At 39.5% G+C, this 27893-nt stretch overlaps 1 protein-coding gene across 2 annotated transcripts in view; it reads right to left on the bottom strand.

The window, feature by feature from the left end:
- AFF2 (ALF transcription elongation factor 2) overlaps positions 1–27893 on the bottom strand; it is an 855266-nt gene that overhangs the window by 239339 nt on the left and 588034 nt on the right. For both annotated transcript variants that reach the window (XM_085608002.1, XM_085608001.1), the window contains exon 8: positions 7292–7343. In XM_085608002.1, coding sequence (XP_085464128.1) covers positions 7292–7343 — 52 coding nt within the window. The remainder of the gene's footprint in view (positions 1–7291; positions 7344–27893) is intronic.

Genomic DNA, 27893 nt, shown 5'->3' with positions numbered 1-27893 from the left:
AGCAATCAAGCAGAGTGGCACTCCTTGTAGCACATCAGTCTTTACTCCCAGCAGAGTTCTTCACAGGACCAGAAGCGTACTGTCATGGTAGGGTCAGAGCACCCGTACTTATACCCAGTTGTGCATTTGAAGTGGGGGTGATTTCAAAGAAAGGTCTTTGAAGTGCACACAGATATTTCTTCCCAGACCTTTCTCTAGAATATCAGTAGGGGGTAATGAGCCCTTTGTTTGGGAAACAAGACACTGCCTATTTAGGTGTAAATGTCAGTTCCTCCCTCACGTCCTGCCCAGGAAGAGCTATCAGAATGCATATGAGTTCTGTCACACGTACCCTTCCTATTGTTTGTGGCTGTCTAGAAGGAATGCAGAAAGGCTAGCTGTCACCCACCCCAGGTGTTTATTGGAGACAGACTGCAGGCACACAGAGCAGAAAGAGTAGAGAAATGTCCACTTTCTAAAAGTAGTGTCTGTACAGGTACTGCTTTTAGACAAATTGAGAAAGCATAAAATCAATTATGAAAAAACTGAAGCAGGGAGAAAACAATGTATTTAGATTTTTTTTAAAACCTTCATATTAGTTAGAACAATATTAATACATAGTTCAACACCGTAACCCACATAATAGTGCACACAAAGTGCTCAAGTGAGAGGTAAACAGCACAGGTGAGACATGTGACAAGGTTGATACCCAGCATGAGAGACGCAAACTTAATTTACACAATTGGATACATAACATGGGCAACAAAATCGTAATTAATGAAGAATATGTTACGAACCAAAGGATGCCATGATGTATGCTGAGTAGTCAACGGCGTTTTAACCTATTCAAATTTAGGGCATCATCAGGACAGGATTACAACTTAATCAGGAGGTGCTTTGATTGAAGAAACAGTATTGCAGTCGTGGAGTGAATTGCTTCAATCAGCTTGGAAGTACATCCTAGGGAGGATGAAGGGGTGCACCTTACACGTAAAGTTGCACAGAGGTGCAAATGTGTCATGGTTCCGTATTGATTAATAAGAGTGTATAGTCAGTCCATCATTGAGGGGATTATGGTCTCCATTAATGTAGTCTACTGCTAGCTGCTTTAAAGAAGCTATATAGGCAAAGGAGCTACTCAATTGAAAAATGATCTGTGGTATGACTCCTGAACCATGGAGTGCAGGTTGTCATGAAAACCTTAATTTGAATAGGTCGAAATGCCGTTGACTACTCAGCATACATCATGGCGTCCTTTGGTTCTGAACATATTCTGTGTTAATTATGATTTCCTTACCCATGTTATGTATTGAATTGTTTAAATTAAGTTCGAGCCTCTCATGCTGGTTATTCTTCTTGTCACGTTTGTTTGTTACTGAATGAACTAGGTTTACAGGTTATTCTCCTGTGGTTCCTTATTGTCAGTTTCTAACAGTGGCATTTCTAAAATAGTAATGTAAAACACAACTTTACAATTAAATAGGATTTATCACTATTATTCCAAGATATAAAACATGATGCAGCTACTACTTTCTGATCAGCAATTACAGTTTAAAAGTGTATTAAGGAATTATCGATGTTAGCCTATAAGAAGAGTAGGCCTCACAGTAGTGAAACATTAATTTAGCTGTTTGTTACTTCCAGGACATGCAAACCTGCCTGACTTCAGTCCTTGGTGGACAGGTTTGTGGTGTTTCGTGACCCACGAGAACTGGTGATAAATCATGCTAAAACAAAACGCATGATAATTAACCCCCATAAAATATACCAAGGTGTTATTAAGCTTGTGGGTGTCACCTTGGAGAGGATTTCGGCATTTGATTACCTTGGTATTAACTAAGCGAGGAACATGAGTTGGTCCTCGCAAATTGATAAAAGCACTCTGAACGTAACCCATGGCCATAGCTATCTTAAGGCTTTATAAATCCACTATAGTCAGGACTATTTCACCAGCCCTCTAGGTATATAGTTAAAAAGCAGAGGGGAGTGCATTGTATGGGACTGAGTTGTGGGGGGGGTCGCATGTTTAGCCCAATTAGGCACTGCAGAAAGCAACTTTCTGAGATCCTTGGTGGGCTTACCCAAAAGTGGTACACTATTCCCTCCACGCTGGGACATGTGCATCAAACCTATACTCCACAAAGCCCAACTAAGACCATTACTATATTGCCGTACACTCAAATATACCTAGGCTTTAGTGGAGTACCTCAAAACGTTCAAAGAAATAGTCGAGCTTGATAAATTCCATAAGATCAAGTGGGTATGCTATGTTAGGGAGGCATTGGAAGAACTTGGCTTTGAGGAGTTTTGGCGGGAAAATGAAAACTTGCAACAGTTACCTAAGGATAAGGTAAAGTCTGCTTTCTGGTCACATAAGTGGGGTCAGGATGTTTTTAATGTGAACCATGGTACTTTAACTAACAAATTCTTTGATATTAAGTTACAAATTGCATTCAAACCGTTCCTTGACTACATAACTTCTCCAACCTCCAGACTTCTATATCTTAAAGTGCAGTACGGTTCTCTACAACTTTAAACTTACTGTTCCAAATGGAAGTCCAGTTCTGATCTGACTACTGTGTGTTCAGTTTGTTTATAAGCACTTCCTGCCCTGGATACCAGCGTCCAAGAAAAAACTGTATTATTCCAATATGCAGACAATTTGAATATAGACATTGTCATCCTGCACTTAGATTGTTGCACACTGAGACAAGAGAGTCAGTTGTGTGTGCAGTTTCCAAATACTTGGAATGGAGCTCGATAATTAGAATCAAAGTCCTAGGCCAATTAACTAATGGTACCTAAGGGGTCCCTTTTAATTTTGATACATATGAAATTTTAAGAGGGTTTTTATTTGTTTGTAGATTTTCACTTGTCACTTTAAACCACAATGGTGTGCCAATATTTGCTCCTGTTTACATATCTGGCCCCGGTAGCACAATTTCATGGTCTCGCTTGTCAGTTAGTGCTTTCTTTTAACATGTCAATATATGCTGGGGATGTTTTTTAGGTCTTGCCTGGCGTTGCAGCGCATGCGCTGCTTGCTCTGTGAGACCTATAGTGGGAGAGGAGATTTCAGAAGGGGACTTGAAGCCCCAACCATTATTTTTATTGGGTGGCGTCAGCGTTTATGCTAAACGCTGGATTCCCATTGAAAATTATGCTTTTGGGCCACTGCCCTTTCTCCCTTTCGTCCGGCCCATCCAGACTGGCTCGTCTGCTTCACGGCTGTCATGAAGCACTTTCTTCTCTTTAGGGAGGCCCATCTGTTTCTAATTAGCATGGCCTTAGCGCGGCCATGCTAATTTGAAACAGATGGCCACCCTAAAGATAAGAAAGTCTGCAGGCACTGCCCTGCACACTGAGGTCTCCTCGCTTCAGTGTCCCCTCCTTACCCCCTCAGAGCACATGTCCGCTCAGGGATCCTCTCCTCACTTTAGTAAGTGCCACTGTCTGCGTTCCCTGGAGATCTGCAACTAAGTACACAAACTCAGAACACCAAGCCACATTCACCAACAGCTACGTGTTCACTTGCACACCCTGTGCTACGAGAGAAATGAATGCACTCAAAGAATGACATTTAAACAAGCACACACTGAACAAAAAGCAGAGGTTTGTGTATGCCATGCATTATTTTCTCTATTTCTGAAGTATTTCTTCACATGGAAAAGAATCCATATAAAGTGAAAAAGCAAACGCTTGAAAGCAAACGCTTGCATTACTTCATCTGTACTTGTGGGAAACGGACTGCTGTAGAGACCGGTGTCAAGTTTTAAAGAAATGCTGTTTTATGAATTCTGACAAGAGTTTATCAGATTTTGTCATGGTGTATGTTGCACAATTAAAAAAAATTCATGGTGTGGCTCGTGCACGGGCCGTTAGAGTCAAGCCAGACCCCTGATGCGGCTGTGGCTCGCCTCTCCCTATTAATTTGTTGGGTCCCCCACCTCCATCATCAGCCAACCCAGCCGTTTTATACAACAGCACGTTGCATTATGCGACGTGTAGTTTTTTTTCTAATAACGCAAGTACAGACTCAAAAACCACAGCATACACTGTGCTGGTCACTAAAAAGGCAGGACTGCCTCCAGGTGTTATACGTGATAACTGGGCACTTGACAGCTATCACCTTTGTTTCCTTTACTATGAAAGAGGTTTCAAAATTGCTATTCGGGCAAAGTCACACTTTGCAATTGAGTCAAACATCAATTTCACAAAAACAGCATTGTAACAGGAACAGCTCCCAGTAAATACCGGCTGAGCAAAAGCACGATTTATGACTTTTCGGCATATACAAACTCAGGTGGGAGCAGTCAAGAACAGCTTTACAGCTAGAGTCGCCCTTCATACCATCCCTCCACAAATGTCTGTCCCCATTGGACTTAAAATAATTGCATGCTCCTCTTCACGGGGGTCCACGTACCACAGATCTTTCTCTGCCAATCGCTCCTTTTCTAAATGGCACATTCCAAATGCCCCCTCCCCCCTTTCCATGGGTCATTCGTTGCCAGACCTCTTTTACTATGGGAACCATTTCCTTTCTGAGTGATCCCCATTTCCCTGACAACCATATACCATGCCACATTTCCGAGACTCTTCTTTCTGATCCCAAAGGATCACCAGTCACCATAACATCCCCTCTGTTATGGATTTCCTTTCTCAGGTCCCCCACTTTCCCTAACAACCCTTTAACGTGCCAACCCATCCCCTACTGAATTATCTGTTTTATGCTTTCAAGGCACCTCATGCCAGGAACCCACTTCCGCCTTAACTTGGACACCCCTTTCCAAGAATCCCAGTCCTTTTAGCAAGGGCCCCCATGTTCCCTGAACTTTCTTTCCTTTGTCGACTCATCCTCAGGGAACCCCAAGTCTCGAACCCAGAGTCGCGTCCGCTCTGCTAAATCGTTCTCTCGCTGAAGTGTCAGCCAGAGGCCAATCAATGAATGATCACTCAGCACTGCGCTCCTTCCTCTCCTTGTTGAGCGGAGTTGCGCTACTCTTTGGTCTCTGGGGTTTCAGGGCGCTATATCGCGTCCTCTGTCCTTCGGTCTGAGAAGCAGTTGAAGCCTGAGGAGGGCAGAGCACGGGAGCCCAGGAGCTTTCACTGTCTACTGGAAATACAGAGAGCATTGCACACAGAGGAAGCCGAGAGTGAGCACAGGGCTCACATTACAGCTGCAGCCGGCGCTGGGTGGACTCATCTGGCGAGGGAGGGTACCACAAGCACCAGAATGCAGGGGCACTGCTCGCGCTGGCATGGGACAGTTCGAGGGTGGCGTAGGTCGCCATAAAGCAGCCCTTTGCTGCCCTGCACGGGTCCAGTCGTTTAGCTGAGTGTTTAGGTTTAGTCACCAGCTCAAGCGGGTCCGCTGGTTTGAGTTTTGGTCATTAATTTTTTGGTCGAATTTTTTTAAAAATGTTGGCATGGGGAGATAAAGGGATTTGCCCAGAAACACAGGTTGTTGAGCTGACGTCGATACTCCAACTTGGTTCTCTAGTTCCAAAAATTGGCCAATCTGGCCGTTACGCCACATCTTGTTCTGTCCTGTCACTGCTCTGAGGAGTCGAGCTGCCGATTGAATCCAGTGTTTATCCTGTTGGCCCCTTTACAAACACAGCAGAGAGCCTCGTCACTATGCTAAGTAACTCTTATCGCTAACCTGAGTGGCTCCTGTCACTGTCCTGCATGAATAACATTATTATCGGTACCTCCAGACACTGTCCGGTGTGGATGACACCACAGTCCATAGAGGTTTAAATCACTGTCTGTAGTGCTTTCAAAATATTACCAAATCAATATAAGAAAGCCAAAGGAAATGACAAAAAAAAAAAATACGACTGGAAAATATGACAAGGGCGTATTTTTTCATTCACTTTCTAAATATTCTGACTCCTGAGAAATTGATCTAATTTCTTACTCATAAATCGAAAAAGCTCAAAGCATGCTCCTACTGGTGGCTACTGCTTATGGCAGCTATTGCAGACTAGTGCTTGTGGCAAATGCAACCTTCTACTGAAAAAGCATAGGGCCTAACCATTAATACTGGGAGTGAAGGGCGCAAGCAATAGCATGGAGCTGGTGCGGTTTGGGGTTGAAGGATTAAAGGGAGACTGTCTGCAAGCAAATGCACTCTTACGGAGTGCTGTAACTAAAAGAAACAAGCATTTTCAATGCAATAGGTCTCGCATTTCCGATAGTTTAAGCTCTTGGCATTGTAAATGACAATGCCTTTTATTTATGTTTTAAAAACCAAAACATAAATAAAAGACATTGTCATTTACAATACCGATAGCTCCAACTTGCGTAAATGCGAGACCTAATGCATTGCAAATGCATGTTATGCTTTTTTATTATCCTACAAATGTAGAATTGCGGATGTGTTATTCTATATGTATTTTTATTAAATCAATTGTATTTTTATTGTATTTGTCTGTACTGTTATGTGCACTTTTTTGGGCCTATAACATGAATATAGAATTATGATGATGATGAAAAGTATGTGTCCTGTCTTTAACTTACACAGCGTCCTGCCCCATGGTCTACCAACGCCTACCTTAGGGGTGACGTATGTGTAATTAAAGGGGAGTTTAAGGCTATGCAACTAGTTTTTAGTGCCAAGTCAAAGTTGCTGTAAACCACACACAAAGGCCCTGCAATGGCTAGGTTTGAAAGGCTACTTGTGTGGTGGCACAATCAGTCATGGATGTCTACCAGAGGCATTTAGGTTACAGACCCTGGGTATATGGTGCACTACTTTACAAGAGACTTACAAGTAAACTAAATATGCCAATTGTGTATGCACCAATGTTACCAAGTTTAGGAGAGAAGCACAAGCACTGTAGCACTGGTCAGCAGTGCTGAAGAGTCCTAAGGCCAACAAAAAAAATCAGGAAAAAGAGGAAGTAAGAACACAAAACGTATGGAAGGCCACCCTAAGAATAGCAGTTCTAACATCATGGATATCTGCATATGGAGCTGTTTCTCAGATGTACTTTAGGGAATGTTTGTGAATGAAAAAACAGGAAAGTTGCGCTTAGGCAGGCTTATAAATCTTTGCACTTACTGTCCCATTTTTTTTTTTTTTCAATAGATCCTTATATTGGACATTTCTCTTTAAACCAATTTATTAAAAAGAGTAGGTGAATACCTAAATAAATGTTTTACTAGGATGACACATGGCACACTCATGCTTATGACTCATAGTAATGACATGATGCACAATGTTACCATTATATAATGCAATTATATGGTAAAGTTATCTTATGGATACAAATTGAAGTGACTTAAATACTAGAATGTATTATCTTACCTGGTCACCATCATCTTCATCACTACTGAGTTTAAGGTCATCTTCAAGCATTCTATATAAACAAATACTTTTGTGTTAGAAATCCATAAACATTTTATCAACATAAATAATGTAAACATAATATACATATGAAATAAAAATAGTTGTTCCATAGTCTGAACCCATAAGAAATAGAAGGAGAAGCAATCAACAGTTGTTCCATAGTCTGAACCCATAAGAAATAGAAGGAGAAGATATCAACATTAATAGTAATAAAAATATTGGAATGCATAGCATATGTGTCCACATAATCTTTGTTTTTTTTATTGGAGGCCTACCATTTTCATTCATGTACTTGGGCTATTCATTGCTAGACCATAGGTAATTGCCGTCTGTTTATAGAAAGTCCTCCAGGTCTCAAAGTCCTTCAAACAAAATGGTTTGGCACTGCTACAAAAGCAGTTTGTTTTTCTTTCTGGGCGCCTACACTAACTGTGGTCTGGGGCCTAATAAGGAGGTGTCAACCATCGTTTGTTCTATATCAAATGTAATTTTCCTTTACATTCTTTGTAGCCCTTCTGATGTATGACTAATCTGGTATGAGGTCTGGGATGTCAAAAATAGTTTGACTCATAATTCACTTGGTACTACTTATTTATGAACAAAATTCCCCTAATGAAGAAGAAACAAAAGTATATCCCACTCAAAAGTGTAAAGAGTAAGTTCTACAGGTAGAGAGGAAAGAATTAATTTGGAGTAGGTTCAATGGATTTTTATATTGTGATTATACTGTAATTACAATCATCATAAAGTATCAACTGGTTTAGGCAGAAAATCATTTGACTGATTGTGTGTACATCAATTTCTAAAACAGCAATACCCTGTATTTTAATATTGTATATGTAAAATGGCTAATCATATTTGTAATAATGCAGTCATTTTTACACATTTTCTTAAGGTATACAAAAAAATTCAGACACAGTCAAGAATATCACAGAAAACAGTGTATAGATCCAACTAGGCCCTTATTACGATGCTGGTTGGACAAGCGTCCGGCCGGCATAGTAGCAGAAACAGGACACTCTGACAAGGAGTCATCAGTCCCACTACCAATATTTGGATACAACCATCTTCACGGCAGTCGGAAAGTGTATTTCTCCTATTGCAGCTTGTGCTGCGGGCCGCAGCACAAGTTGCAATAGGAAAAAATACTCTTTCGAAAAATCCATGCACCATGTGGCAGGCACCATGTGGTGCATGGATGTTTAGGGAGGCACCACAGGTGCACCCTAGGGCCCATAGCAGATGGCCACAGGGGGCAGGAGCCCTGGTAGGGGCCCCAAAAGAGCCTTTCTGCCAGCCTTTTCATGGCAGAAGAACCAGAAAAGTGCATCGTAATCCCGATGGCAGTGCCTGAGTAGGCACCGCCTCCATTGGGGATTATGATCCGCCCACTACCCTGACTGGCTCATTAAGCCTGTCAGAGGCAGAGCAGATTCTCCATGTAGGCATTGGTCCGGTCGCCTGTATCATAATACAGCGGTCGGACAGATGTCTCTGATGTCTGGTGGACCACCACCGACAAGCTGGCCTTCCGCCCTGAGGTTTTTGCTAACTAATTTATTTAGGCATTGAGCCTTTATTGAGCCTTTAACAGGGGTAGGTGTGACACGAGTATTCACGATTGGACTCTAGAGCATTATTTACAATATACCTTGTTCTCATCACATAAATGGTGTATTTATTCTTCCTAAAGATCCCCAGTGTTTACTAAGTAAGTTTTGAGATGTTTGGACGGTGGATTTAAAGGACAGTTGTAGGATGTGCTTTTATGGCAATTTTAGAGGAGGATAAGTGTAAGAAATTGGGTTATTGGTTGTTAGTCCCAGTGAAGCAGCAAACACAATTCTTGTGAGGGTGAGGCACAAGCCAAACCTAAATGAACCTGTGGTCAACCCTCTGGTAACTTGTCACAGACCAGTCAGGCTTAACTTAGAGGCAATGCGTAAAGTATTTGTGCAACACTTTAAATAGTAATAAAGTGGAATCATCACACAAAAGGATCCCAAACCAAGTAAGAAAAATGGGGTAGTTTTAAATAAATAAAACAGGACCAAAACAACAAAAAATCAATCAGTGCAACCGGAGATATGCAATTTTAAAAAGCGTCAACAGTGGATATCTGATCCTGCCAAACCGGTACAAAGTCACAAGTTCAGGCTGGCCATGATAACGCATGGGCCAGCTACAGGGACTCAGTTAAGCCCACTGAACAAAGTACCTTAATTTTAGTTTGGGAAGCATTATGAGGGTCTATGTTAAAGATGCGTTGAGCAGCCTAAGCAAAGCATTAGTTTGCCGGTATGTCAAGGCTGTGATGCGAGGTCCTGCATCATCATCGAGGATCCTGTCGCTGAGTGCTTGCAATGCAAAGTCCGGCATCAAGGCTGCATCCTGCAGTCAGGGAGATGTGTTGGTGATATGGAGTCGGGCATCATTGTCGAGTCTGCCATCAATGAGGGATGTGAGGACCTGCGTGGAGGACGCATCACAGCGGCGATTCCAATGAGGCAAAGGACTGCGATAGAACTGATCCACGCAGGAGCTGTGATACGTTGGTTCTTATCATAGTTGCACCGCACAGCAGAGCAGATGCATCAATTGCCCAGGATCCACAGAGGCTGAGAGATCACCTTAGGCCCGTATCCAAGGGAGCAGGACTCAGGTGGCACCACTTGGCAGGGTAGACTCACAGACGGCAGAGTCCAGGTACTGGGATCAAGGTTATTAGAGCCTTCTGTCCATGAGGCTCAAGTTAGGAGGCCAGCCAACTAGTCCTTGGAATCACTCTGGGGTTCTGGTTTCAAAAGATGCAGGTCCAGTCCTTCTTACCCAGTCAAGAGGGCAGCATGCAGCAGGTCAGCACAGCAAGGCAGAGTAGCAGTCCAGCAAAGTGGTAGACCTTTCAGCAGAACAGCAGTCTTTTTTCCTGGCAGAGCATCCACTGGCGCAGAAGTATACTGACTAGTTGGTATCTGAGGTCCAGTATATACCCAGTTATGCCTTTGAAGGAAGTGGGGAAAAGCGTCTAGAGGCTTCCCTTTCAAGTCCCCATACATCCAGCCTTATCTGTCCTGGCTCCAGCCTAACTACGGAGGGCATGCAGACCTTGTGTGGAGGCATGACACTGCCTATTCAAGTGTAGGAAGGGCTGTGCCCAGCTTCACCCTCCCAAGCCCAACTGTTAGCTACATTCAGTCATTTGATCCAGAGAGCTACAGGCACTAAATGGCTAAGGCAGGGAAGTGGCAAGTTTCTAAAAGTGGCATTTTCAAAATTGTAATTTGAAGCCTGACTTCATCACAAGTTGGGATTTAACATTACAAGTCCAAAGACACCAAACATGAACTGGTTACCTGTTCTAATTTCGAGATTACAGCTTATTAAATATAATAAACTAACACCAATGTTTTCCTAGCGGGGAGGTAGGCATTGCAGTAGTGGAAATTAAATTTTGAGAGTTTTTCACTACAAGGACATGTAAAATGTAACAGAATTCATGTCCAGCTTTTTAAATGCACTGCACTCTTCCCTCTTAGCTGAATCAGGGCTGACCCTACGAGTGACATATATGTATTAAAAATGAAGGCTTGGGCAGCGTAAAAGAATTTTTTTTGGGCCAGCCAGAAATAACGTTTAAAACTGCAAATACAGACTACAATGGCAGACCTGAGACAAGGTAAGTGGGTGGAACAATCAGTGCTGCAGGCTCACAAGAAGCATTTAATTTACAGGCCCTGGGCAGAGGTGGTGCCATTTTTCTAGGGACTTACAACTAATCTAATATATGCCAGTTGGGTATAAGCAAAATTCTACCATGTTTTTAAGGAGAGAGCACAATCACTTAGCACTGGCTCGCAGTCCTAGCAAAAATAAAGTCAGCAAACAGGATGGTTGAAGGCAAAACGTTAGTGAGAAATCCACACAAAAGCATGCCAGGTCTAAGAATAAGCTATTGACTTATTCACTGAATGCCAAGGCTCAATAGATTTTACCACATTTTCTAACTTAAGAGGTCTCTGTACGTGCCCAACTGTAGATTTTTACAGATATTTACTTTGTAATATCAAGATAATATAAAGCATCTAGGCTTACACTTGGAGGTGTACAATTCTAGAAATTAGCATATTAGTAGGTAACTGTAAAAGTATAAACTGCTCTGTACAATTATAGACAGCTCATGAGTATGGAATTTTGAAGAAGGATTTTAATACAATCAAGAAACAAGGTTCGTTGACCTAAGAAGGTCATACTGAAGTTTATTATGTTTTTAACAATGTTGTCCATATAATAAAACCATAAACTCGAAATGTATATCCTTTTTACCTTCTGAAATAAGGATCTTGGATGTTTTAATATATTTCACAGTCGGAGATGAATTACAGGGATAACTGAATGTCATGGAGCTACATGTAGATCGCTTATGTGAATATCCCTGATGGGCAATCTGCTCATCCCAGAGTTCACAGTCTTCCAATGAATGAGAAGGATGGAATGAAGCTGTTAGAGCTTAGCCTTGTGCTTAAGGGCAGCCATTCCATCCACGCTGACTCCAGTCCACTGTAAGAGTTACTGTCTGTTGATTTAAAAATCAGGTAAGGAATGCCTTTCTGTTCTTAGAGGGCTACTTTAAGAGTGAAATGTTATTTCTGGCTTTGGAGAAAGATGTGCCTCACTGTTTGGAAATTCCACCATGAAAGATTTACTTTCTGCAGCAGGCTCTGGATGAATAATTATTATTGTTTTATCATTTTACATACACTTGACATTGGCATTTAAGTTTTTACACACAACACTTTCGCACATTTTTCTAGGGATTGCCTCACTGCTCTGGTTAAGCTATTAAAGATAAACCAAGAGCAAATTCATTAACGCTTAACTACTGCTGAGGGTCTTCCTATTTGGGCAGTGTGGAAACTCAGATAAGAGCAAATATGAAGGCTGAAAACATTCATCCTCAAAGCCTGTAGAGGAAGATTCCCATGAAAATAGTTTTTTTTTTAAATTAGGACCCTATTCACAAAAGTAAATATACATGTGTAGATTTACTCTTACACATTGTTGTAACTTTACTTCTTTTGCCTGATTGCCATTTCTGAGTATAAAGTTACTCCAAAGTGCAGACTTACATGTTGACATATTTACATAAATAATGTGTGAGTGTAAAGTTACTACTAGTAACTTTTCGCATGGAGATGAAGGTCTACACCACTGTGGTAGAACTCTCCTCATAGAAAGGTATACAAAAAAACTTTACAAAAGTTTATTAAACCTGAAAAAAATGGAATAAATATATTGATGTTAAATATTCATGTAAAATGTTTGTAAACATATTTCTTAAACCTAGAACAAATAAAATATGCTTCAGCACTAGTAAATAAAAGTCTATTCAACGTTAATACAACATTAATAAAAGTGTATGTAACATTAAATATATTTAATTATTTATTGAAAGATATGTTTGAAAATGCCATCTATGATACATTGATTTTATTCAATATGCATTAAAAATTACTGAGAGTTATATATAGAATTATTTTGAATTAATTTTTAACAAAATATAAATCTTTAATTTATTTTTGAATTTGGAAAGTTTATTTAAAAAATATTATAAAATAATATTTTTATTATAATTGTTTACATTAAGTAAAATTTATATATATTATTTTCTATGGAAGGGTGTTGAAGTTATAGTGGGTTGCCCGATGTGATGCTGGGATTTTGCCAGATCTGAGCTTCAGTAGCCAAATGTTTTGAACCTTTTTGGCTGTAGTTTCAGAAGGGAAATTTGTGACTAGAAATGGGCCTAAGCTTTGCGAGTGGGTATCTGTGCCTCCCTAAACCTCACCTTTGCCCTTACTAAACTTCTCCTTTTTTTTTACAAATCTCCTCCCTTTAGTAATAAGCCACTGCCTTCATCCCTCCCTCATTTACTAAAAAAGCATAGGCTTACATGTGCAGAGAGCTCCATAATCAGGGCAGAGCTCTTTGCATATAAAAGATAGGAGACGGAGGTCTCTGCATGCAGGTTTGTGAACAGCATTTTGTAGTATATGAGTTGTACTATTGTAGCACTATCAAATGTATTAAAAAATACAGTTTGTGAATAGGCCCCATTCTGATTATGGATATTCACTGACTCTGCAACAATGGCGATATATCTATAAGAGAGGAAACGATGCTACTGATCAATATGGAGTGTATAGTATGGTAGTACAATTACTGCACCTTCATATGCCTGTTTGATAATGGAAGTTTTACGATGTAAGTATTCTATTCCATAAACACGATTAAACCAAATCAAACAGTTCTTTTTAAATATGAAAATAAAATTTGAATACATATTTAAATGCACTGAAATTCGATATCTGCCTTTTTTTATCAATTGTGTGGTGAGCTATATAATCACCTCAGCATCTGAGACTACGATTATCCCTACTCTACTTGTGCTCATCACTGTCCATATCTGTTTAAAAAAAAAATACTTTACTAATCATAGCCAAATTTTAAAACATTTACACTGTTCTGTAATGAAGTTCTTTTTGCTATTCATTTTCCCATACAGTCATGTTGATATTTTCTTAAGGGGAGAAAAATGTGAAATTCAGAGAACCATGCCTTGTTGGGCTATTACCACACACCCGTCCACACAGCTCAACAATTTCGCGGAGCTCCAATAAAAAATTGTGTGATCAAGAGGTACACAACATGTTTACATTTAATACAATAACATTGTAAAATGACAACTAAATGAAATACACGATAATGCTCAAGAAATTAGCAAATGGCAAGTAAAAAAACCTGAAATATCCATAAAAGAAATAGGACAAAATAATTGAAAGATCGACCATAAGACAAGTGAGTATATTCCCCAATAAATCACACTCCCAGAAGGGCTAGTCTTTATGCGGAAAAGGAGCATTGTATTTCTAAATTGACAAGTAGTTTGAATGATAATCCATCAGTTTAAACCCTTAGATGAGCCTAGTTGAGGTGGCCTTCAATATTGGAGAGTTAGATTCAAAGCCATAGGAAATTAGGCTCACAGTCAGTTGCAGCTCCAACTCACTATTTCAAACTTTTAGGTAACACTAGTTAAAGGAGTTAAAGAGGCTAGATGCCCTATTGTTCGACTGCCTATGTACAACCTGCAGAGGGTTCTGTAAGCAGGCTAAAGTTCTAGTCAACACTCTATCAATATCTTCTGCTAAATATAACATTTCTGTGGGTTCAAGCTGTCTAGATCACTGAACTACATGTATCAACTTCCTGTGATTGCAATAATTTAAATAATTTCCTTCCTCTATGTTAATGCATCCCCTGGTTTAAAAGATTGAACGTAAAATGTAGTTTTATCCTGAGCTTAGTTATTTTGTATATAATCAGGCCTTTTATGAGTGTTGTGGAGTTGAATGCTTGTACACAGAAACTCAGTCAAAGAAATTCTTGGTGCACCTTTTGAGGGAAAATCTGGTATGTTGTTTAAGTGTTTCACCTGAATTCTTCTGAAAAGTACTTGCTTAAGGTTTTTCATCAGTCAACATCCTCAACTGGGGATCCATTTGTATTGAGGCCTGTTTTTCCTGTGGATGAGTCTCTTTCCTGATACTCTCAATCACTTCAGGAAGTTTAGCAGGGGGCCCTCTGCTCCTAGAGGGATGCTTCAAGATTAGTCAGAGTGCTAGAACACTGATTTGAATGTATTGACTGAGTCCCTGCATTGGGAGAGTCATGCAAACTTTACTCTAAAAGGATAGTGTAACAGGACTGTGTGCTAATCCTGTATTGGAAAGGTTTTCTAAACCTGTCCTCCTAGAAGACAGTACCACTGCAAACCTGTCCTGACTATATTAGAAAGATAGCTAACCATTAAACAGACTTTAATCCATTTCAAAACAGGTCCAGGATGTCTTCTGTGAATAACAACTTCATTTTACAACTTTCACAATGGGTTCAACTACCCTGGATAAGGCCACCAGATTCTTCCTGATGAAAACATTCCTACCTGAAATATAGGTTTTCACCAAGACTTTGCACTTCAGGCACATTGCTTCCTGTAACTAAAACTAGAAAACGCCTTTGAGCTGGTCCCCTTAGGGGATGTTGTCACAGAGTATCTAACACCTTTCTCTGGTATGCACCCCACGAATTAGCTGACCGTGAGTGTTCAAATTTAGCATTAGCTAAAGGAGTTTCCTAGATTATGGACAACTCTTTGGAAGACACCTATTTTTATTGACATATTCTTACATTTCCAATTATCCATTGACTTTGAACAATGTATTCTCTTTCATTTTTATGATGATATCTTTCATTTCCCTCCAGTGTTTGAATCCCTCATCCTTTTTCTTCAACTTTGGCAACTTAAACATATGTTGGACAATGACAGTTCTTTCTATTAGAGTATTAGTTGATAGGTTACATACGAGCACCTGTATGTACTTTATTGAGGATATTGTGAAACAGGTTCCAATAAGGTAATGACAAAGTGTCAGATAATGCTGGAATAAAATCTCATAAATGACCACAGTCTGAATTTGGCCCTAGGAATAAACACAAAATATCACCATTCACACACAAAACACATACAAAATAAGCTTACAACTGTGTTGCCATCTTCAAATTGTCAAACTCTATGGTACAACATATTTGCTATCACAGCATATTCTATTGCCAACATTGCTATGTGGAGTATTGCCTATTATGTCCACATTGTTTTGATATCTCTCATGTTTTAATGATTTCCTCCTGAGATATTACTCTTGCAAAGACTTCACCATGAAGTTTAGCGGAGTTTTGAAAAAATAGGATATTGCCATACTGAATCCACTATTGTCCAGAGATGTTGCCTGCAATTTGCAACATACAACTCTGTTGCTCCTTTTTTACATGAATACACACACAGTTGCCATACCCAACTACATTATTTTTAAAACCACTGAAGATTGGCATTCTGCTCTGCTATACAATCACTGAAGTGCATAGTATGATTATGAAATACTTTGGGTTTCACTGTGCCATGCACTGTTCTCACATATGCATATTGACATTGCCATCCCACATGTTATTATATGACAAAGCACATGCACGATACATAATATTGATACATCTAAATTTATACTTCAGTGCAACAGCCATGAATGCAAATTATTTTATCAGCCTTTATTGAGCGGTTGTAATTTCCCCAATATTTAGAAATAAATATAGATGCATTGAGAATATGAACATAAATGTCAAATGTAACACAATATAAATATGACAATAAGAAGGTACAACATATACACTTATAATAACCTAATCTACATTCTCAAGAAACCAAAGCTCTCAAGTAAGAACTGGTGTTACATACATGATAAGTCTCTGTAGCAGTAATTATGTAACTGCATTTTATTTCCAGCTTACAGCATAAAAGATTGAGAATATCTCAAGTATACTATGTTACAACTGTCTCCTTCAACACCTTTCAATTACCAAAAAAGTGTTTGATGGTAGTAATCTTGATGGAGTTAAAAATATGTAATTTCATCACAGTGAACAAGACATGCAAAACTTCACTGTAATGGTATTTTTTAACTTATCTGGAACCAAACCAAGACACTCCATCATTCAAAGATACATTTGTTTGCTTTAAAATGCAAGTCCTAGGTAATCACAAACAAATATGACTAAACACAATGTGGCAAAAGAAATTGGGACCCCCTCAAATATTTAATTTAGGTCAGGGAGAAGAGGGGTAAGAATGAACAAGTATACTATAAAAACTCCCTAATGACCTATATATCTTCTAAATGATCCAAAAGGATTCAAAAATGGGCTCTATAAAATTTATCATACATAATTATTTTTAAGAAATGCAACACTTATCATGAATATCACAGTTAATTGTCAATTTGTAATTTCTTTTTTCATAAACATACAATAGATATATTCAATACATTTGTCTGTAACATATCATTTCACTTCTAAACAATATGTAATCCCTAGGTACGCGTTTTGGTCCTAGTGTATTCGCCTAACATGTTGGAAATTTTTCCTTTTAATAGGTTGTATGAGGGCTGATTATGGATTTCAATTTTTATATCAAAATCTTTTTTAGACATTCCCTGGGCATTGCTAGATTGATCGATTACTTGGCGGGTCCTGATAAAGGGGGTTTTCCAATTCATGTACCACCGAAACGCGTCGACCACTGATACTTATATCTTGCTTTACGCAATTGTCTTGTTGGTTTTAGGAGAATATTGTTATACTTAGATTTTCAATCTATTTTGAGTTTTCTTTGCTTGTAATTATGAATGTGGTATGAATGTGGACTGAATCCGTATGAATGTATGAGAGGGTGTGAAGATCATAAAGAAAATATTTAGTTTTCTATTTATGTGTTTAGCCTTACCTAGGAATTACATATTGTTTAGAAGTGAAATGATATGTTACAGACAAATGTAGTGAATATATCTATTGTATGTTTATGAAAAAAGAAATTACAAATTGACAATTAACTGTGATATTCATGATAAGTGTTGCATTTCTTAAAAAAAAGGAATGAAGAAAATTATATAAAAAATAATAATGTATGATAAATTTTATATAGCCCATTTCTGAATCCTTTTGGATCATTTAGAAGATATATAGGTCATGAGGGAGTTTTTATAGTATACTTAAACACAATGTGGCTACAGTTACAGGCTTTGATAATGTTGATCAAATAAAATGCTTAACATAGTACAAAAGGATTACCATGTAATTACTTAAAAATTAAAACAAGCTGCTATTATGTGTGCTTCATTTCTTTATGTGGGGAATGTTCATCAAAATCCTTAATTGGCAACCTCATAGTGGCCACATATTTTTAATTTCCTAAGTCTTATCTTGTGATTGCATCATCACACTTGATCACAAAACACAAGGTCACACAATATATATAAAAGAAAATGTATTTAGTCTTTAACAATTTAAGGTGTTTCTTTTGAATGATATAGTTAAAAGGTTCTCCAAATAATTAGTGGATTGGCAACTACTATTTGAATTGGTTCAGAAACGACAAAAACATATGCATTCTCATTTCATATATTTGTCTAGACTGGAGTACTCTTAATTAGCTGTGTTTCTTTGACAGAGGAAGGAATTACATAGATAAGAAATGGTATTTCTAAATGGAGAAGGGAGAGTCCAAAGTTCCCTTTGGAAGATCATGAACTTCAGTCAATGGAATTCTGAGGATTACTTGATGTGGGTATCAGAGAACCTTATTTTCTGCCATTGAATGAATGAACATTCCGCTTTGCAAAAAGAATCTGATTCCTAACAATTGTGTTTATTGTATACCCTTGTCACCACCTATCACTTAGAAGCCATAACGGTATAGTGCTATATAGCCAAAATCTGCTGTCATAATTGCATTGAAGGTTTATTGGTGAATGTAGTGTTTGTAGTAGACCTACAAAGGCAAGTATGTTGTGATGTCTGCATGATTTAAAAAGCGAATTGCCCTGAATTGAATTAAATCAGGCTTTTACATAATGGGGGCCTTGCAATGAGCACTTGACTACTTTAGAGAGAATGAGTCATATACTACGAACAGTGTTTGAATGAGCAAGTACAGTAAGTTATTGAGGGAGGTAATGGGATCCTGTACAGAATACACCAGTAGACTGGGCTAGAATAAAATGGTTATGTGGTTATGACCAATGACAGGGAACCTCCTCTCTGAATTTCATGAGAAACAGGATGTATCCAAAATGAGGATTATGTTGTTCAACAACCTGCTTTGTAGGTTAAGAAGGCTGCTTCCAAAGATATTCTTATTTTTTTGCGATGTTGAAGCATGAGATTGGTTATGTATTGTTTTTTGGCATTGTATATTGTGTTGATAGCTTTGGGTGATGCAACTACATTTCTGTTTTTGCCTCGCTTAAGTGGGTGTATGCATGTGGAAAGTGTGCTCCAGTGTGACATCAGAGACTCTGGTGCAGATGACTTTGGTACTGCCTTAATATGAGTTGAGTAAGGATTGGACAGTGTTTCTTAAATCAAAATTTCAGGTATTCATTGGCATTGTATAGTATAGAAAGGTGCCATTAAGGAACCTGGAATGTCATTGTAATTATGTACCTGATGGATAGTTTGGTGTCAAATAAAGGCAAACCAACTTTGGGGTAAATTATGAGCTAGAATGTGAAGCTTACCATGTTCATGTTTGAGTCAGAACTGATCATTAAAGTGGTCTTTTAGGTTGGGGACAAGAAAAACTTCAGCTGTGATTGAATTAAGCTTCAGATAAGAGCTGGACAACTAGACTTGCACCAGTGAGGGACAGAATTAGGAAGGGGTGGTATAATTAATTGATAGGATTTTAAAATACAGTTGTGCATCGTTAGCAATGGTGCAGGGCAAAATGGCTTACCCTTTGCACGTCACAAATATGTCACGAATTCATAACAAATATATGATATGAATGTGCACTTAGCACATGTGTCTTATGTCTAGTGAATTGATATAGGTGTTGCTCTTGACATCCTTATGTGCAATTACTGTAGGACTAGTGAACTTACTTATACTACGTCTTTTAATTAATTAAAATGAGAAATTAATAAAAACCATCTTTACTTAGTAGATAGTGTAATTACTATAAAGATGAAATTCGACTTTCATAATGTGTGCTTTAATGCCTTGAATGTCAAGACATTTCTGGAGAATTCTAGAAGAAAGATGATGAAAACAACCAGTTTGTGATTTGTCGATCTGATAAGACATTGACTTGATGGCTTAATTTGCCAGCAGAGTGGGGATTGTGAAGCGCAAAAGTGCACTTACCACATGTTTCTTGTGTGGGTTAACAAATTAGTATAAATGTAGCCCTTGACAACATTATTTTGAGAGTGTATTGACTGTAGGACTAATAAACATACTTGGGGTTTTAATTGAATCAAAGGAGAAATGAGAAAAACTATCCTTACTTAGTAGAAAATGCACTTACTATAAAGATGAAATTCTACTTTCATAATGTGTGCTTTAATACCTTGAATGATATTTATTGATTAGCAAATGACATAGAAATCATCCTCATATATTTAGAATGTGATTTTACTTAAAACAATAAAAGAGGTATGTAATGTGAGCATTAATATTTAATTTTTTTCGATTTAAATGTAGCTCATAGCCATACTTTCACATGCTTATTGAAGAGTTACTGAATGTTACATGTAATGTGAATGTGAAACGTGCACCATTGAGTTAATGCTTTAAACTTGTCCTGCCTAGGCCTGTATTTTACCATACAGCATAAACACTGCTTTCCATTTCTGCTAACATGACATTTCTTGCAGATATTCACATGCATTGTTAGTTGTAGAATAGATACATTACTGTACTAGAGATAGAGCAGACAGCCTGAGAAGAAGACCTTGATGAAAGACCGTGAGGAACCAGAGCGTTAACTGAAAGGCTTATTCAGCAATGTTGCGATCTAACCTGTGCATGAGAAGGAGATGTCATTACCTTGTTCAGTGTGGGATATTTGGAAAATGTTGCAGTCTGCAACATGAGAAATGGATGATCCAGTTAGAATTTCAGATGCCCCTTTTGATTTTGACAGATGCTTTCCTAATCCTTTCAGGTTCCCTTACCACAGATTACTTTGGACTCTGAGAGGTTTAGACCTACATGCTTACTTTAAGACTTTGCTGAGTGTGGCTTAGGATAACACTTATCTCCTGACCCATAGAAGACTCTTGAAAGACCTTCTGGAATGCTGCCACTTTCCCTACTTATTTGCTCTTGAATTGTTTGATTTTCTTTATGGAAATGTATGATTTAGGGATTTTTAGAACCATCCTTTAGTTCGAACTAAACTTTAGATGATTGGGATTCATCCAAGCATAGACAGCAAAATGTGCAACTCTTTTCAGAGCACCAAATATTGCTTTTGATCTTTTGTACTGCTGTGACTAAATTGCTAGTTTGCTTTACATTAATCTGCCGTAACTGAATGTTTTCTGCATGTTTTTATAGCATAGTTTTTAGAGTTGTGTGTCTAAACTTGATTTTGAATTTGTATAAATTTTCTTAACCCTAGCTATCAATTCCTGGTCCTCATTGTGTAGCCAAATGGGTTGCACTGTTAATTGAATTTGATTGATGTCAATGTTAACTCTCATCACCTCTCAGTCAGAGAAAAAATGTCCATCGGAGGACCAATGGTAAGCAAGTGGACCCAGAAAACGCAGGATCAGCAATATGGTGTGAGTCGATTTTGTCATGGAGCAAGAAGAGCTATAGGGTTTTTCCTGTAAAGACTGAGTACTCAACAGGTGTGTAATGTTGAGCAAAAGGTATTCCTTGAGACTTTGAGCACTTATTTCTCACAATAGAGAACTTTACAAATGCAATTGCCCTTTTATTTAGACGTTTTAGACATTACTCTTAGCATTTTTCAGTGTCCAGGTCTTTTCAAACCTGCTGCAATAAGGAACTGGATCAGGATTTTAGACCTAAGTAGATTTGTGATGAGGCATTATGATTCTTTTATGAAAATGTATTTTGGCCACTGGACCTGGTTGGTGGTAGATATACTGTTTTGTTTTTATTATGTTATTCAGAATATAGACTGTAAATCACATTTTGTTTCTGTCCACCACAGCACGTAGCATACACCTTACCTACTCGTTTAAAGTATGTTCCTTTTTTATTTTTAAATGAACACATTCATTTTAAATACCGACTATTTATTTTGCTGTAATTTGTGAGCCCAGTTAGATGGTGATTTATTTTCTGTATTCTTTTTAAAGTTAAGAGATGGTTTTCTGCCTGCAATTTGAGTGCTTGATTAGGTGGTGATGTATTCTTGTCTCCTTCACAAATAATAAAATGCATGCCACAGTCGAAAGGCTTTTTATTTAAAAACATCACTAGTAAAACAACCACATCAGTGAATGTTTTAATTTAGAAGCAAGCATGTAGCAGCCACATTTTCTATTTTGTGTCACATGCATGCAGTAGAAAATTATTTAAAACAAATACCCCTCCCTCAGCTTACCAAGGCCACACTTTGTGGCTTTACCAATACTGTCTCACTGGGACATGCTTTTCAGGATACCCATAGTTAAGTAATTGCCTCCAAGCCTTCTTCCTTTGCAGTCAATTTTTTTATGTTTATTATTTAAGGGCTTGATTACAACTTTGGTGGTCTCGATACCACCATTGTGGAGGCGTTGAGTGTCTGTTGCTGGCATAGAGGTCTGCCAGCCGTATTTCGATGTTGGTGGTCCCCTGGTACCCACCACCAGGATTTCCTACCGCAACAGCTCACGAACAGCCCCTGGTCTTCCACAGCATTGCCTGGTCCTCACAGCTGCAGTGACAAGGTCACCGTCAACACTCCTGTATCTTCCGTCATCAATGGTCATTGCTCTTCCGTGCCTCCTGGTCACCTCCAAGTGGCATAGACACTGTCCCCTCTGCTTGCGGGTTCTTCTAATCAAGAATACACTCTTGGATTCCACCTGATTCTTCCAACTTCTTCGCCAGCAAGCAGAGGGGACAGAGACTATGCCACTTGGAGGTGACCAGGAGGCAAAGAAAAGCAATGCCCACTGATGACGGGAGATGCAGGAGTGTTGACTTTGACCTGATGTTACTGACCATGTCATGAGTGATGTAATATGTGACGTCATCTGCAGTGCATTGCGGGGGCACGAGTTATAGTTAGCTCAACTAACTGTAACGGGCGAATTTCTCTGGTTTTGCACAAGTGAAATGTCAGCCTAACTATAACGTCCTTGAAACCTGTGTTTTTTGTGTGAATATATATATATATATATATATATATATATATATATATATATATATATATATATATATATATATATATATATATGGAATAATAAAATTGTATTTAGTTTATATTACATTTAAGTGTAATAATATTTTAAATATATTATTTAATATATTATTTTGCAGTCTATATTTATTTTAAAAAATCTGTCTCTTACCCCATTTTGAATGATATTCCCTTTCACAATATCCTTGACACATTATTTTTTTCATTCCTACTATATGTATAGGCAGATGATATTAGAGTAAAAATTACTTTTGACACAATATTTTCGTGCCTCATCATTTTTGTGCAAGATATTTTTTCATAGTGTTTTACTAGCATTGCTGATATTGTTTGTGAGGCAGCATACTCTGAAAAATGAGACAATAGTGCAGAAGTGATGATTTGTTGGAGTCCTGAGTATTTCCCTTCTTGGAGAATTCTCATTAGTCTGGAAGGAGTCTGTAGGGAGGTGGAGACAGTAATCTGTAAAATGGGATGAACCTTTTAATTCAGGGCCTGTCTTTTCTTTCCTCTGAGGTGTTGCCCCACATTGTCTTAAAACTGTAAAGTTTGAGGACTACACTCATCTATGTGTTTAGGTTATCGGTTTTCGACTTGGAGACTCCCCTTGTCAGGATAGAAACCATCACCTGAAGACAAAAGCTCTGTCTGCTGTGGAAAGGAGAGATACAGAACGTAAGGGAAACACAAAACACAGGGATCAAATTGAACCAGTTTCAAAACAGTGCATGGGGAATCAAAAATCAATTTCTGGAAAAGTAGATTAAAAAGAGAACTGAACCAGATACAAATGATCCCAGGATTTCTGATATGCAGGGATGGTGTCTCTGCCAATAAGTGAGGGATTGTCACCTGAAAAGTACTGCAGCCACTTGCTGGTGGGGAGCTTTAAGTCAGCCTTGGAAACAATCTGTCTGGCCTGCTGAGAGAGGAGTGGTAAGGGCATCACTGTAGGAGGAGGTCTTGGCAGAAGGGAAGCACAGCTACAGCGACCTGGCAGAGGCACTGCCCAGGAGAAGTAGACTGTAATTTACAGTAGCTACCTTGCCCTGCACCTACATCATCACAACTAGGAGGGCTGAGGAAGTGCTCCGCTACTGTACTGCATGCTCCCAGGTAACCTCATAGGCCTCAAATGTTCTTGGATCCCTCCCTGACCTAGGAGTCATCAGAGTGGTGGCTGACATGAATTGCTGTTGGGACTTTGCAGGAATTTAGATTGAAGCCAAACTGGTTCTGCCTTCATCCTAGAAAACTGAAGTCCTCTGTGCCGAGAAGAATGTGTACCTGCATTCCTACGATCACCCCAAGACTAATTGTGCACCCATAAAGCATGACACCAAAAAGACTCTACCACTGCCATTTGCAGTGAACAGAAAACCTGTGCTGCTGTTGGAAGGTCCCACTTGTGACTTTTGAACACCGCCATTATGTAATTCCAATCTCAGGGATAGTCTCATGGGATCGTCTGTAGTACCCCAATGGACCTGTGGGTGTGATATCCACCTTTGATTAGGGGGTGGATTTTTGCTGCACAGGAACCACACTAGATACTGTGACAGCTTGCCTAAACTGTAGCATCCACAACCTAACTGCCTGCATCCAGGAAGAGACTCAGCAAGATGGACTAAACCAATAATGGAGACCTTGCAATTGAAGTCCCGTTGCAGCCTGTAGGTAAATCTGCAGGCAATAACGTTGATCGAGAGTCCAAGGGTTCTGATTCCAAAACTATTGGCTAATGGGGTACACAAAAGACATGCATATCCTTGACAGAATAATCTGCTCGTATCGATGACGGTGAGCCTGCACATGTGAATTTCTTTTTGAGTATCATTTTAAATTCCATTGCATGCAAATGAGGGAACCCCCTCTGGTGATAGCATTGATGTATTACAGAAAGGGCCACACAAGAGTTTGCAGCCCTTTCTGTAATACCAAAGTGCTCTGGGGACACTCAAAGCAGGCACACATGCCCATTGCGCCCCGGAGCACTTTCCGTAATATGGCCCCTGATCCTCTTGTGGCACTTTCTCCGGTGTCTTTTAAGGCACTCTAAAATGGCATGCAGGACAATAATATAAGGAAAATATACAGAAGACTAAAAGCATAGCAAAATCATACCTCTGCCAAAAACAAAATATTGAAAGAAATTAATCCAATGATTTTCGTTTCAAAGTTTCACTTCAATATTTTTTTTTATTTTTTAAAGATGTGCATGCATAAAGGTTACAAAACTATACAAACTCTGCCTTTAGGATATGTTAGTGAATGGCTAAAATTGTTAACCATACCTGATTATAATGAATCCTAAATCTATCACTAAGTGTGTAATTGGATGTGCCTATTTGTGTATATGTTGTGAATAATTTGGGTAATCGCAGCTCGACACACATGCTACAGCCAGGACCTAGCTTGTCAATGAATATACATTGATTATTGCGGGCCATGTAGTTTGCTCCTCGCTCTTTTCCCCAGGTTGGCATATACGGTGCTTGACTTGGAGAAGGCATTTGATTCTTTTTATTGGACTTAGCTTTTACTCTGCTCTGTCACTTTGGCCTAGGTGAGTGGCTAGTGTGGCTGATTCAGGTAAGAAATACACATACCACAGCATGCATTTGCATTGGCTGCTATGTATTGGATCTCGTTTCGGTCCATAGGGGCACCCACCAGGGCTGTCCCCTGTCCCGACTCCTCTTCACCTTAGTGATGGAGCTTATCTCGATATGCCTGTGCCGTGGGAGGACAGAGTGGGGCATTCCGTTTGGAGACGAACACATGATATGCAGCTGACCTGTTATTATGTATACTGGATACTACATTGGGGTATCAGGACATAATTTGGCGAATTTTATGCAGTGTCTTGCTAGCATGGTAACTGGAAAAAGTCCTGCCTGTTCCCTCTCTGGTCTTCGTCCCTGGAGATACAAGTGACTATTGGTCAGGCTACTTTCCTCTGGCAGCCCCTAACTTTCAGAAACCTAGGCATATGCATATATAATTCTCAATTAATCAATCAATCAGGATTTGTAGAGCACGGCTGCTTCACCCCTGAGGGTTTTGAGGCACTGTCTAATATAAACTACCTGTTATTCTATCGGTTGAACATCTTGAGGTCCTTCCTGAATTGCTGGAGCAATGGTGAGACTCTGATCTGCAGAGGGAGGTAGTTTCAGGTCTTGACCTCTAGATGGGAGAAGGAGCGACCTCTGTTGTTTGTCCGGCGGATGCGATGGGTGGCATCTAGGGTATGGGATCTGGATCTGAGTTTCCTGGTGGACTGGTGAACGTTACACGATGGTTAAGGTATGCAGGTCCTTTGCTGTGTAATGCCTTGTATGCTTGGGTGAGTAATTTGTAGTGGCATCTCCTTCTGACTGGTAGCCAGTGGAATTTCCTGAGGTGAGGTGTTATGTGTGTCAATCTGGGGAGGTTGAGGATGTGCCTTGCTACTGTGTTCTGCATTGTCTGGAGCTTCTTCATGAGTTAGGCTGGTTTTCCTATATCTTCTGATCATGATTTATCTGATGGGAATGTTACACTTGAAGTGACAGCCCACAGGTGTCAGATTTAAATTTGGAACACCCTATATCTATCGGTTTGGGGTAGGATTACCATATCAAAAATGATCTTACTCCCTCGCTTGCTCTACAACTTTGCCACTCTTCCCCTTCACTTATCTGTACAATTCTTTAGCCACATTGACACATTGCTGGCAAATTGATTTGGAACAAAGGTCAACATCGGGTGGCACTGACAAAACTTCAGCTCCCATCTGATCAAGACAGTCTGGACGCACTCACCTTCAAATATTATAACAAAGCCTTCCAACTCCAATGGGTGAGTGGTGGCTGGCAATTACCTCCCTGGATGACACTGCCACCATGTGCAGGTCATGGAGTATGAAGAACATGCACCAATGTTTTTACCTGTTGGGTCGCTCCCCGTGAACCGCTCCTCGACTCTTGCGGGTCTGTGTTATCGCAGAGCTCTGCGCATTATGGGGCATATTCTATCTCAGACCCTGGCTGTTCCGCTGCAAGGCTTGTAGCACATTAGTACTGAACACGCATTTGTTCCTCTCCAACAATGGTATTCGCTAGACATCGAAACCTTGGGATATTTGTTCTAAGTTGGTATGCTGCTTCCTTTTGAGAGTCTTTTGGAGACCTATGGTGTGCACCAGGGATGCTTTTTCACTCAGCTAGTGATAGACTCAGTCATCCATTTACAGTGCCCAGAAATGCACAGCTCAAACTTATACAATTCAACATTGTGCATAGAGCTTACCTGACCCCAAATAAGATCGATGCATTTTTTTCTGGGTGCCAGTTCCTCCTGCCCCTGTTGTCAGTGAGTCCTGACTTGCAACACATGCTCTGGACATATCCCGGCCCCAAGCGCATCTGAACTGAGGTAACTGACCAGTTACAAGAACTATCTGGGCACGCTAATCTGCACCAGTGGGAGGTTTGCGCTCTGTGACTCTTTACGCGCATCAAAACCCATACAACTCTTTCCAGCTTCCTCAAACTGGCAATTATACTTGCAATCTGTTCAGTGACACACCTCTGGAAGGCTACAGTGCAGCCATCCATGGTCACATGGCATTGAGAAGAGGCCCGGGGTCTCGCGAAATATCCACTCTTGCTACTATGATACACTCTATGAGGCATTTCATGCTCAAAAGGATGACAGGTTCTCCCCATATATCCAAATCCC

Source organism: Triturus cristatus, chromosome 5_2 (genome assembly GCF_964204655.1).
Source record: "Triturus cristatus chromosome 5_2, aTriCri1.1, whole genome shotgun sequence".
In the NCBI taxonomy this organism is placed as follows: domain Eukaryota; kingdom Metazoa; phylum Chordata; class Amphibia; order Caudata; family Salamandridae; genus Triturus; species Triturus cristatus.
The sequence above is the reverse complement of the archived record's forward strand: the minus strand, read 5'-3'. Positions and strand labels throughout refer to the sequence as shown.